General features: G+C 41.1%; 1 protein-coding gene across 1 annotated transcript in view; it reads right to left on the bottom strand.

Moving 5' to 3' along the window:
- The window catches only part of RGS13 (regulator of G protein signaling 13), a 75,093-nt gene that overhangs the window by 24,108 nt on the left and 36,960 nt on the right, over positions 1–14,025 (bottom strand). The window contains exons 2-3 of the mRNA XM_030206911.1: positions 7,734–7,799; positions 5,547–5,608 (exon numbers count right to left, since the gene is read on the bottom strand). Coding sequence (XP_030062771.1) covers positions 5,547–5,608; positions 7,734–7,795 — 124 coding nt within the window. The 5' untranslated portion in view covers positions 7,796–7,799. The remainder of the gene's footprint in view (positions 1–5,546; positions 5,609–7,733; positions 7,800–14,025) is intronic.

Genomic DNA, 14,025 nt, shown 5'->3' with positions numbered 1-14,025 from the left:
GAAGGTGATTCTCTGACTTCGGAAAGCGGAGAAGGAGCCTCGCTGCTGGGCCAGCATGTCGAAATATCTGCCGGAGCTCCCTTAACAACGGAGCCGAAGGGCAATGCGACCCTTCGAGAAAAGCTAACAACAACAAGCGCCCCACCTGTGAAGGTTACGCTGGAGGCGATTTGGGAAGTCCTCCAGCGTTTGGACAATACTATGAAGACTTCAACAGGCAAGATTGACAAACTTTCTGAAAATGTACAGAGTTTACATGTTGCATTTAAAGATATGAAAAATGAAATGAATGAAAAGATAAACCTTTTAAGTGTGGACTCTATTAAGATGAAGGAAATTACCTCAAAATTGATACAGGACAATACACAGATACATCATAGACTTGAATACTTTGAAAATTACAATCGGAGATTAAATCTCCAATTGTTAAATTTCCCCAGAACACCAGTGTATTTGCCTTTAGACATATTTAAAAGGTATTTGATCGAAAATTTAAAATTTGCTTCAACTGATATACCACCATTGAACAAAATTTACTATCTCCCAACAAAAACCAAAACAAATGCAGACTTACAAGACTCTTCGAACTTACAAAGAGATCTTAATGTTTCAGAACTGTTGGAAACTTCTTTGAATTCTACAACAGACAGACAAACATTGCTGGTATCGTTTGTATTCCAACAAGACTTAGATCTTGTGAGAAAAATGGCCTTAAGAAACTTACAGACTCCTTTTTATGGAGGGAAGATCTGGGTTTTCCCAGACGTTACCAAACTGACACAGGCCAGAAGAAAAGAATTTATAGCACTGCGACCAGCTATTTTGGCTTTGGGAGCTACCTTTAATTTGAATTATCCATGTAAATGCAACATAAAATATCTGGGTGTTAAATATCTTTTCTTTAATCCTGTTCACTTAAAACAATTTATCGATCAGAAAAAATTGTCATGAAACTCTTTGGAGAAATCTAGTATAGGTTCCAGGGATAAGTGGATAATTATACAGTGGATATATCGTTAAGCCTTTCTTTGTGATTTTTTTCTTTGTATTATGATTCTCTCCTAAATCTAATCAACCGACCCTCCTACCTTTGGTGGTCTAAGACAAGATATAAAATTTGTTTTCTTTACTTATTACAATATTTAAGTATATACTCTTATATAAAAGTTTTCTTTCTGATTTTCCTACTCAAGTTTTTGATGCTTGTAATGTGATTAAAATTTATAAATAAAATAATAAAAAAAAAGATGACCTGCACTTCGGCTTGAAATACCATTTATTAAGGGAGCAATTTTCAAACTGCCTGTGTTGCTCAAAATCAGTGGGAACTTTTCATCCACAGTCTTTGTACCAGTTGTGAAAGACCCTTTTTTTTTAAATTTAGATTTTGCTCACACCTTTTTCATTAGTAGCTCAGGGTGAGTTACATTCAGGTACTCTGGATCAGTGGCGTCGCGAAGGCAGCTGACACCCGGGGCGGGTCGCCGTGGTGCCCCCCCCCCCCCCCCGGGTGCAGCGCGGCGCACCCTCCCCCCTCTGGAGTGCAACCCCCCCGAGAACATACCTGGAAGGCGGTGAGGGGCGGGCGGGAGAGCCAATCCGCCGAGTGCATGCCGCTGGGGGGTGTCGGCACCTCGCTGGTTCCCTGCTCTCTCTGCCCCGGAGCAACCTGTTCCGAGGCAGAGAGAGCAAGGAACCAGCGAGGCGCCGACACCCCCCAGCGATGTGCACCCGGGGCGGACCGCCCCACCGCCCCCCCCCTTCCTACGCCACTGCTCTGGATATTTCTCTGTCCCAGAAGGGCTCACAATCTAAGTTTGTACCTGAGGCAATGGAGGGTTAAGTGACTTGCCCAAGATTACAAGGAGCAGCAGTGGGATTTGAACTGGCCACCTCTGGAAGGCAAGACTGGTGCTCTGGCCACTCCTCCACTCCTTCACTCCACTATTTTATAAGGGTATGCCTAAGTACTATACAGTGCATTTTGTCTAGCAAAAAAGGTGCCGGTACTCAAATGCCAGGCCACCCTTCAGGGGTGGAGTGATCATTGAGGGACTCCCCCCACAATAACCAGGACCCCTGCAACCAGTCATAGAATCTATGACAAGGCAGAATTTGTATGTAGAACCTGAACTCTTTCATTAAAATATGAGAACCATGGGTCAACTTTAGCAGACAGTGGAAAAGGTGCCGGTACTCAGTACCCCCAAGTACCCCCTCAAAAAAAGCCCTGGTACTATAGCACATACATGTAAGGGGGTATATATATGAGTGGAGCATGGGTGGGGCTCTCAGTTATGTTTAGAGTGTGAGTGGGGCTCTTATTTATGTGTGTATCATGGGCGGGGTTCTCACTTATGTATGTATCATGGGTGGGGCTCTTTTTTTTTGTTTGTATCATGGACGGGGTTCTCAGTTATGCATGTATCATGGGCGGGGTTCTCATGTATGTGTGTATCATGGGTGGAGCTATCACTTATGTGTGTATCATGGGCGGGGTTCTCACTTATGTGTGTATCATGGGCGGGGCTCTCACTTATGTGTGTATCATGGGCGGGGCTCTCACTTTTCTTTGTATCATGGACGGGGTTCTCAGTTATGCATGTATCATGGGCGGGGTTCTCATGTATGTGTGTATCATGGGTGGAGCTATCACTTATGTGTGTATCATAGGTGGTGCTCTCAGTTATGTGTGTATCATGGGTGGGGTTCTCACTTATCTGTGTATCTTACAGAATACTGTAAATTATGCATATTTCAGTCATATTAACCAGCCATGGGTTACACCAGGCCTATGACTGATGTCACTGCAGACACCCAAGTATAAGGCACACCAATACCAAGTTACTCTAGTATTCTATAATTCTATAACATCCAGATGCTGTTATATGGGGCATCAGAGTGTCCACAAAGAGGTACCCATTTATAGAATTGCCACTCTATTGTCCATGGATTGATTATGGACTAAGTCAGGGGGAGAAGCTTACAAGAAGAACGAGAAACAAAGTTTCTTTTTTGTTCTGTTTTATTTAGAGATCAAAAAGGACTAAAATAGGACAAACCCTTGACATTGTCCGTTTCACACCAAAGAAAAGCATGTCCCTAGTGGAAAGTTTCCTTCTGAGAAGTTGGAAGAGGGTGCTCCAGTTGGAGTCACAGAAGCGAGATTACAGACTTTTTGCATTTTATTTTACCTTGTTTTGGTCTAAAATTTAAATCTGGCCTCTGGTATCTAAAGCATATAGAAGAAAGCTGATGGTAATGGGAACAATTTAAATAAAGGGCTTTTCATATAGAAAGGCATTTCTACATATGGAAAAGTCCTTTCTTACTAGAGTCCCATAGTATGTGCACACTGACAAGATGGCATGTTATTTATATATGCACTTTGAATAGGCATTCCTCAGGGCATAGTGTGGGAGGAGCAGGGATAGTGCTGTAATGTACCCGCATATTTTGTAAAATTCATGAGTATATGTACATATTTACAGCTGCTCTGAAGCAGGTAGAAATTTGTGCATCAGCATTTGCACACTTTGGTGGCTTGTTCTACATGCCTATATATAAAAGCATATAGGCACTTATCCACGGATCCTATATATGGCACAACTTAATTGGATAAGGAGCCATTAATAAGCAATAATTGGATGCCTAAATTTGGGTGCAATCTCAAGATGCATGCACAACTTAATAGGCAGACAAGCCCTTAATGAGCAATAATTGATGTCAATTGGTACCAATTAGGATTTGTGCATGCATTTGGCTTAGCGCTATTCTATAATGCTGGGCACTCAAATCCCATGGTATGCAAAACCATAAAGGGGCATGGCCATGGGAGGGGCATGGGTGAGTCAGGAACATTCTAAAAAGCTGGGAGCAGTGTTATAGAATATAGGTGATCTACACCTAACTTGTGCTCCTGTTACACCAGGTTTCAGCTGGCGTAAAAATCAAACCCAATGACCTAGGCAGTTTACAAAAATAACACACATAAAAACTCAAAAACAAAAAAAAAACCTGATCACATTCCACACCTTCCAAATAAACTAAAAACTGCATATACTGCATGCTACTAATACATAGCATGTACCTTTAAGTTATATATGCATATACTTTACAGGGGATCAAGGTTGAGTGGAGTAGGAGTACAGCACGTGATTATCTGTAGAAACTGAGCCATGTTAAAATCCTCAGTTATACAGTAGCATAATACACTACATGGGATACTAACATATTTCAGTACCACTGGTTAGTGATTCATGCGGTAAATTACTTTTTGCATTGCTACATCTGCGACAATGAAAAGATACAAATCCCAACTTGGGTAATCTATTTATTAAGGGACCAGTTTCAGAATACAATCACCCTCATCCTCTGATGCCCCAGTTCAGCTGACCCAAGCTCCAATCTCACAGTCCCTGATTCCCCTACAAACCACCTACCCATTCCAAGATCTTAATTCCCCCCCCCCCCCCAAACCTCATTATCAACCCCTACAACAGAAACTTCCTTCAAAACTAGCCTCCTATCCACATTGTCTCAGCACCTATTATGGTCTCCCTGGTGGCTTAGTGGGGGCAGGAATGATTCCTAGGTGTTCCATGGTACGACCTCCCCTTGAATTCTATTCAATTCTAGTTGCTGAATCTCAAAAAAGATATAGTGGAAGCATAAAAGGTTCAAAGAAGAGCTACCAAAATGATAAAGGGGATGAAACTCCTCCCATATGAGGCTAAAGAAGTTAGGGCTCTTCAGTTTGGAAAAGAGACAGATGAGGGGAGATATGATTGAGGTCTATAAAATCCTGAGTGGTGTAAAATGAATAAACATGAATCAATTTTTCACTCTTTCAAAAAGTACAAAGACCAGGAGACACTCAATGAAATTATATGGAAATACTTTTAAAACAAATAGGAGGAAATATTTTTTTCACTCATAGAATTGTTACGCTCTGGAAATTGCTGCCGCAGGATGTGGTAACAGCATTTAGCATATCTATTTTAAAATAGGTTTGGACAAGTTCCTGAAGGAAGAGGCCATAGTCTGTTATTGAGATGGACATGGGGGAAGCCATTACTTGCCCCAGGATTTGTAGCATGGAGTGCTGCTACTAATTGGGTTTCTGCCAGGTACTTGTGACCAGGATTGGTCACTGTTGGAAGCAGGATATTGGGCTAGATGGACCATTGGTCTGACGCAGTACGGCTACTCATATGTTCTTATGCTCCTGGCCCATCGGCATCTGGGTTCAAAATGGCCAAAAACCCTTAACAGTAGTCTCACAACACTACTGTTAAAGGCTCAAGCTGCCACCTTAGTTTGTGCAAATTTATATTTACTTCACACTGCTGTTTTATGCTGAAAAGGGCTTTATAAAATTGTCTCCATTGAGCTTTACTGTATTTTGTGTTCTTGGCCAGAATTGTAAATGCCTAGTAGTTTGTCTATCATTTTCTTTTGTCACCTGGTGTAGGTCAGTTGATTTCTACTTTACAAACAAAACATCAAAATAATCTCACAGCATGGTAGAATTATATCAGACTTACATTTAGTAGCCATCAAGTTTTGAAGTGATTGGGACCACTGTAATACTTCATCTAAAGAAAGTCTTGGGGCAGAAAAAAAAGATTATATTATACTCCCAGTAATGTTTGAATTCATGACGTAATAAGAAAAATATGTTGTTATTTTAATTTACTTGTAATAGAGAAAAGTTCTAACAAACATTGAAGCATTTTACTGTACAGCGGTAAAATGTGGCCTTAACATGTCCTCATGCAGGTCATTCTCATGAGCTAAGGCCATTTTTATCTCTGAGGTAAAATGGCCGATTTTCAGATTTGTTCAATAATGGCTAAACTCTAATGTTCTCATTAGTGCATGAGCTCCTAAAGCCACCTATTTTGTAGGTGGTATGGACTCACATGATAAACCTGTGCTAGTTGGTTAGCACGCAGCAATGTAGCTGTGTTAACCTATTAGCACTTAACATGACCACTCTCCATCTCCAAAACAAACAAAAAGCACTAAGAGCCTTGAAAAAAAGGAACAGATTTTTTTGCTTGTTCTGCATTTTTTTTTGTGCTTTGACCCTTTCTGTGTTGCTGTGCTGAATACTCTCCACCTCTAGACACATCCTGTGCCCAAAAATTAATTTTATTTTTTAGTACATGGGTAGCGCACACACACATTGCTACTACTACTTAGCATTTCTATAGCACTACTAGCAGGGGCGTAGCCAGACTTCGGCGGTAGGGGAGTCCAGAGCCCGAGGTGAGGGGCACATTTTAGCCCCCCCCCCCCCCGGTGCTGCAGACCCCCCCCCTGCCGCCGCCACCACCAACTTTGACCCACCCCTGCCGACGACCCTCTCAACCCCCCTTCCCGCCTCCAACCCTCCCCCGCCGTCGCCTACCTTTGCTGGCGGTGGACCCCAACCCCCGCCAGCCGAGGTCCTCTTCTTCCGGCGCAAGCCTTCATTCTGTTTCTGTGAGTCTGACGTCCTGCAGCATTCTGGAATCAACTTTGACTGGGGGGAGATCACTGGCGGATGGCTCCTAGTTAAGCAGTACTGGGATTTCTAACCCCCATACCACCCCCCTTACATCACTACCCTACCTCCCTCAAGATGCCCCCAGAATCCACACCCGTGACCCGCACTTCACAGCCCAGAAAACGTTGCCAAGATATTCATGGTCTGCTGCATGCTCCACAATGAAGACAGCCCCTGCCAGAGGACACAGCAGCAACAGCATCAGGTAGAACGTGAGGACAATGCCCCCCCCTCCGCCGACAGAATTGACCAGGGACCACACCAGCTGGGGTCCATGTCACACAAAGATTCATACAGACCAATTTCCAGTAAAGGTCAGTGCAGTATTTATTTGTGCTCACCATATCATATTTTATGCCCCGCCATCACCACCACCATGTTAAATATTTGCCTCACAGCCCTACCTCATCCTCTCCTTCCCCTTTGCCACCTCTCCCACCCATCCATCTAGCTGCTGGGGAAAGTCCATGCCTTGTAGCAGCAAACACAGTTTCCAAGTCCTCCCCTGTGGGGCTCCCATTGCCCTCAGAGGTGTCAGGAGATGCAGCTACTTCTGCTGCCTTAGAGAAATTGGGCCACCTGGTTGGCCATGTGGCTGAGTTGCTGTTGGGCCCAGCACCCAGCAAAGCAGTGTGTGCTGCGCCAGAGCGACATGGCTGCAAATTAGACCCACTAGCCTGGGTCCCCATCCACGCCTACTTGGCTGGAGCTGAGGAGGTGAGCTGTCCTAAAATTCACCCGGCACTGAATATTGCCAGCAGCTGCATAACCCCCAGCACTACCCTAACGCTGCCCCTTATATCATCCTCGTACATGGGAAAAACAGTCCCTGCCACTACAACAGGGCCTTTTTTCCCGCAGCTTAGTAAAAGGATCCTTGAGTTTCTATAGCTGTCAAAATCTAAACAACTGCCTAGTCTGCCTAATGGCATAGATTTACCTTTATTTGTCTCTAGAACACAACACTAGTTTTGATAGGCAGATTACTACCTGTCTAAATATATAAATATGATAGATATTATTTACCATAAGGTTTATTTTTTTATTTTTTTTTTTTTGTTCTCAGGGACTATTCTTTTGATCTAAGTGAATTTTGCTTGTGTGCAGATATGTAGATCAGCAACCTATTTTGATGTTAGATGTGAAAGATACCTGATTGTAGGATTTCAGTGATACTTACTTTGAAGTTTCATTGGATTCAGTATTGGATAACCTGCAAAGCCAGCAGATCTTTGGGCTCATTTTCCTTAAAAATAAAATAAAATGAAAAGTTTATTTTAATTTGTTTTTCAGAACATGACTACTACCTAGGGAAATGGGGGGAAAAAAACAATAATAGAAAACACAGCAAATGATGTGCTTTAGGTTGCAGAAATCCTTATCAGTAGTGTACCAAATTTTGAAAGACATTTCTTTAGCCCCAGAAGGTTTGAATGGCAAAATAGAATGGTGTCATTTCTTTTGAACATTTATAGAATACATGGTTTGAAAATAGCCTGTATAACTTTCAATGTGCCCCCCGAAAGCAGTTGAGACTTAGACGAAGAAGCAATGTACTGATTGGCCAAGCTCATATTTGGCGTCTGACGTAACTGTCTATATTAAGGGCGGCCATCTTTTGATGCATTTGTCTTTCAAAATTCTACCCGAGTGGAGGTACAACAATACAGCAGAGTATTGATATTGCCAAGACAGCATTGGTAGGAACGCTAATGTGTTTCCTTTTGCATTAGATTAACGCAGACCACAGGACCCTGAGGCAGGTGAATAGAACGCTGGCCATCGTAGGCCGTGGTCAGAATAAGCGTTGCAAGAAAGACCCATCAGAAGAAGGACACAACTGATAAAGCTAAGTTGTTTCCAACCTTTAAGACCCAGCCACGACCCATTTTTAAGGCCCTGGCGGAGGGAAGGAGGTTGTCACTCAGAATTGTACGGTACATGGCCCCATCCATTCTCCCATTGATGCGGTGAAGTAGTCCTGTGCCCTTAGCAGAGAAACACCCCCAAAACATAACATTTCCACCTCCATGCTTGACAGTGGGGACGGTGTTCTTTGGGTCATAGGCAGCATTTCTCTTCCTCCAAACACGGCGAGTTGAGTTCATGCCAAAGAGCTCAATTTTTGTCTCATCTGACCACAGCACCTTCTCCCAATCACTCTCGGCATCATCCAGGTGTTCACTGGCAAACTTCAGACGGGCCGTCACATGTGCCTTCCGGAGCAGGGGGACCTTGCGGGCACTGCAGGATTGCAATCCGTTATGTCGTAATGTGTTACCAATGGTTTTCGTGGTGACAGTGGTCCCAGCTGCCTTGAGATCATTGACAAGTTCCCCCCTTGTAGTTGTAGGCTGATTTCTAACCTTCCTCATGATCAAGGATACCCCACGAGGTGAGATTTTGCGTGGAGCCCCAGATCTTTGTCGATTGACAGTCATTTTGTACTTCTTCCATTTTCTTACTATGGCACCAACAGTTGTCTCCTTCTCGCCCAGCGTCTTACTGATGGTTTTGTAGCCCATTCCAGCCTTGTGCAGGTGTATGATCTTGTCCCTGACATCCTTAGACAGCTCCTTGCTCTTGGCCATTTGTAGAGGTTAGAGTCTGACTGATTCACTGAGTCTGTGGACAGGTGTCTTTCATACAGGTGACCATTGCCGACAGCTGTCTGTCATGCAGGTAACGAGTTGATTTGGAGCATCTACCTGGTCTGTAGGGGCCAGATCTCTTACTGGTTGGTGGGGGATCAAATATTTATTTCCCTCTGCAGAATGCAAATAAATTCATATACTTTCCACAATGTGATTTTCCGGATTTAATTTGTGATGTGCTATCTCTCACTGTTACCAATAACCTACCCTTCAATTATGGGCTGCTCATGTCTTTGTCAGTGGGCAAACTTACAAAATCAGCAAGGGATCAAATACTTATTTCCACCACTGTAAATGAGCCTTATATAAAGGCTATATATCACGAGGTTTTCAGGCCAATGATGAAGCAGCCCAGCCCCTACAGCTAATAATTCAGTAGCTGGGGGCTTCTTGAGGCCTTTCCTCCAACCACACGGAAAGTGAGGTTTAATCACGTGTGATAAGGCCAGATACGCCGAATATATAGATATTAAGATCTCCCATTTTTTCTAGATCGTCAGTTTAATATAAGAGGAGACTACCTTCATTGTGCTTATAGCTTGACAATCAATCTAGGTTAGCTACTGATCATAATATTCTCTAGTAGTGATTGTCAGCCCTATTTTTGACAGGTCATAGAAGTAGGAATTGAGACATGCAGGTCAGTGTGTCTCAAGTTTCACCATTATTTTAGAACAGAATCTGCTGACATACAGCCTGTTCTAAAATACAGGAGAAATGGACATTTATACCCTGGGTGCATGCAGCATAAACATACATTTTATGAAAATAAAGTAAAAACAAAAAATCAATAATTTCAAAGCCAGCACATAACCAGTTATGTTGTGCAATGACAACTTAACCAGTTATTTGCTGGTTCATAACTGATTATCTTTGCCACATTGGAAAACATAACTGGCTATTATCCTGATATTGTTACAGTGGTTGGTTTCCTTTGCCAGTTTGGCATTTGGGGGACAAAAACCTCTGGAGGATTAGGGGAACCTCCTATATTCTGCCAGTGGAGTGTTGCTCAATATCAGCTGTTTACCAAATACTAAATATGCGTGGAAGCAGATGTAACTCACAGTGTTGGTCTGTAAGGACATAGACATTTAGGGCCAGATTCTATATAGCATGCCAAGAGATCCACGCCAAAATCAAAAGGGGTGTGACTATGGGCAGGGAAATGGGTGTTTCAAGGGCATTCCAAAATTTACACATGTAGTTATAGAATATGGCCCAGTGTGCGTAAATCTACGCACCGGGATTTACACCACGATTTTGTTGGTGTAAAAAATGGACTTACGTAGTTTTAAGCACTAGGATATCAACTAAGCATATTCTATATACCATGCCTAAATCTAGGCACCGCTTATAGAATATGCTTAGGCAGAAATGTTTACTGAGCAGACTTTTTAGGCACCATATATAGAATCTGGCCCTAAGGGGCTCATTTTCAAAACAGAAAAAATATCCAAAAAGTGGGACAAAGCAGCAGATGGAAGTTTTTCTTGCCAAAATGTTCAAATCGGTATTTTCAAAACACATTTTAAAGACATTTTTCTATGTAGTTCATTTCCAGTATGTCCAAATCACAAGGAGGCGCGTTGGGGGCGTGATTTGGGTGTACCCACAACGTGGACTTTTTTTTGGCATAATGTAACATCAAAAATGTCCAGGGCTAAAAGTTGGATGTTTTGGTCTGGACCTGTTTCAATCACCACTAAGTCATAAAAAGGTGCCCTAAATGGCCAGATGACTTTTAGAGAGATTAAGGCATGACCTCCCCTTACTCCCCCAGTGATCACTGATGCCCTTCCATCACTCAAAGATGTAAAAGGAACAGTACATTCCAGCATCAGATGTTATGGCCAATCCTATTAGACCAGACTATTAGCAGCTTGTGGATGGGAGGGAATGGAAAAGGGTACATGCTGTTCATGGATGTTTGCTTTTTTGCAAAGTCCATTGCAGTGCCCCTTAGGATGTCCCACTGCTCTGCTGGGATGTCTGTGTGGCCAGTTTACTAAGAATGCTGCCCCCCCCCCCCCCCATATGTCCCAATGGCTTGTTTTTTTACATTTTGCCCTTGGAAGTTTTCCGAAAAGGGTCAAAAAAGAAAAATACACTAAGCACAAAACATCTAAAAATGGCCATTTTCAAAACAAAAAGATAAACATTTTTCACATTCAAAAATGGCCATGTTCGCCACTCAATTTTTGGATGTTTTCAGCAAAGCATCCAAAATTGGTTTTAGATATCACATTGAAAATGCCCCTTCTTAGATGAGGACTAAATGTCTATGACCTTCTTATGCCCTTGTCCTGACATGACCCTTGCCATTTGCACACTTGGATTTGATATGTGCATATCCCAGCTTTGTAAAATGGATCCTAGACATGTGTGTAAGTTCCAGTTTATGCACATATCAATGCAAATAGGGCTTAATGTGAGGGCCAGTATATATAGGAGCACAGAAACTCATAATAGTCTCTGAAAAGATTAGTGTGCAATTGCTGTTTCTGGTATATTACATCAATGTACTTCAAATTATAATGTTACACTCATACACAGATTGCTTTCATATGTTTGCTTGATCAATGAAATCAGTAGCCACAAGAACATAATTTATTCTTAAAATGAGTTGTGAGTGGAATAAAGCAAGAATGGGTACACAGTTTCCAAATATTTTAGCATCTGGGACTCAGTGAAATGAATATAATGATTCCAAAGCTGAAATCAAAGGGCTCATACACTGTAACTTTGCATGCAAGCTCAGGGGCTGATTTTCTAAGATTAATAAATGTATTTAACATGCATTAATATACATTATTGCACAATGTGAGTCATGTGCTTAGTATTTGAATAGGCCTCATTGGCAATAATGATGCTGGAATTAAATAATGTGCAATAAATCTTATTAATATGTATTAAAATATATTAACTGGTATTAATATGCTAATGCAACTTAGTAAATCTATCCCTATGATTGTTAGCATGCATGCAGAATAGTGTGCTATACAGAGAAAACTCACAATATGCTCAGTGCATCACTTGTGCTTCTAAAGTTTGCCATCGTTTAACAAAGAATAATTTTCAATCAAAGTTAGGTACTACTGTTAGTGATCCACTTTCCATATAAGGGCAACTTGCCGCTATGGGTTAGCACTGCCATTTTACAATACAATATAATAGACTTTTTGCCTGCTACATTATCAAAACTTTTAGTGTGGGTTACAAAAGAATTAAAAACAGGAGCAAATATACTCCCAAAGGTACAAATTTCAAGACAACAGAAATCTTTTAAACAATAAAGTCTTTAGCAATCTCTTAAAATCGATATAAGAAAACTCTGTACATATATTAGACAGTAGTAAATTCCAATGCACAGCCTGAAATAAAAAGGAACTGGTAAAATATTTTTGATATCGAACATTACAATTTCACGGAAAATGTAATAACAAGGCATTCTTTGTGTGACAACATCTTGCAGAAAGAAGAGGAAAAAGAAGCCTACACATATAGCATGGGCCGATTCCATGAAAGGCTTTAAACTCCATCATACAAAGTTTGAAAAAGCGACATGCTCGTATAGGTAGTCAGTGGAGCTTGATCAAATATGGGGTAGCTCTTTCAACATGATAAGCATTAAAGATTAATTTAGTTGCCGTGTTTTGGAGAACCTGTATACATATAAGAGTTTTATCCATACATCAGATATGTAGAAGATTACAATAATCTAAAGTTGATAATATAGTAGCCTGAGTTAATAGATTAAGATGCTCAGCAGAGATATACTTCCTTACATACCTAATCAATTCCAATTTGTAAAACACTCTCTGAGATATCTTTTTAATTTGATCTTTCATAGTTAAATGAGAGTCCAAAATCGCTTCTAAAACATGCAATTTGTATCTTCATACTCTTGATCTTAATATACACAAAAGGGAAATAAATGGAAGAAGGACCAAACCAAATAAATTGTATCATTTCTATATTGCATTTAAGACAAAGCAAAGTACCTCAATTTTCAACAATATTGAAAAATTCTTGAATAAGTGTATGAATATCTGGTAATGAAGGGCCAAAATGAATTACTACAGAGATGTCATCAGCATAAGTATAAATATGTATGCATAAATTTTAAGTTGTAAACCAAAAGTAGCCACAATAATATTGAAAAGAATGGGTATCCCTGATGGGACACCACACTCTGTCCTCCACGATCCATAAAATTAATTTTTCCATTTAACTTTATAGGCTCTTTCTTCCAAGAAACCTTTAAGCCACGGAAAAAATCTCCACCCCTAATACAAGTAGAACTTAACAGGTAAAGTAATAGATTGTGATTGATCAGATCAAACACTGCAGAAAGATCAAACTGTTATACCATTTCATGACAGCCCTTAGATAAATGTGCTTTAATTTCATATACTAGAGCTCCCAAAAGAATCTCTGTGCTAAAACACTTACGAACCCTTAAGAGATTCCAAGAGTCACTTGGGGCGGAAGTGGAGGAGACCACTCCCTCCCCCCTTCTACAATGATACCAGGGATACTTCAGTAATCCATGTCCATGTTCCATCTGGTGATATCCATTTCCGGAAATACATATATCGATTACGGAATGATTTTGGATGTCTATGAACCAGGTTCTATTATAGGGTGGTTGTCTCGTATGTCAATATTCTGTAATCCGCTATGAACTGTGGACTATGTGGAATATAAATATGTTTAAATAAATAAATAAATGTCTACCAGAAGAATGTCATCCAAAGATGCGTTTGTACTCAACGTTTTTGGATGGCTTTGCTTTCACCAAGTTTCTGCTTTTTT

Source organism: Microcaecilia unicolor, chromosome 6, assembly GCF_901765095.1.
Source record: "Microcaecilia unicolor chromosome 6, aMicUni1.1, whole genome shotgun sequence".
Classification (NCBI taxonomy): domain Eukaryota; kingdom Metazoa; phylum Chordata; class Amphibia; order Gymnophiona; family Siphonopidae; genus Microcaecilia; species Microcaecilia unicolor.
The sequence above is the reverse complement of the archived record's forward strand: the minus strand, read 5'-3'. Positions and strand labels throughout refer to the sequence as shown.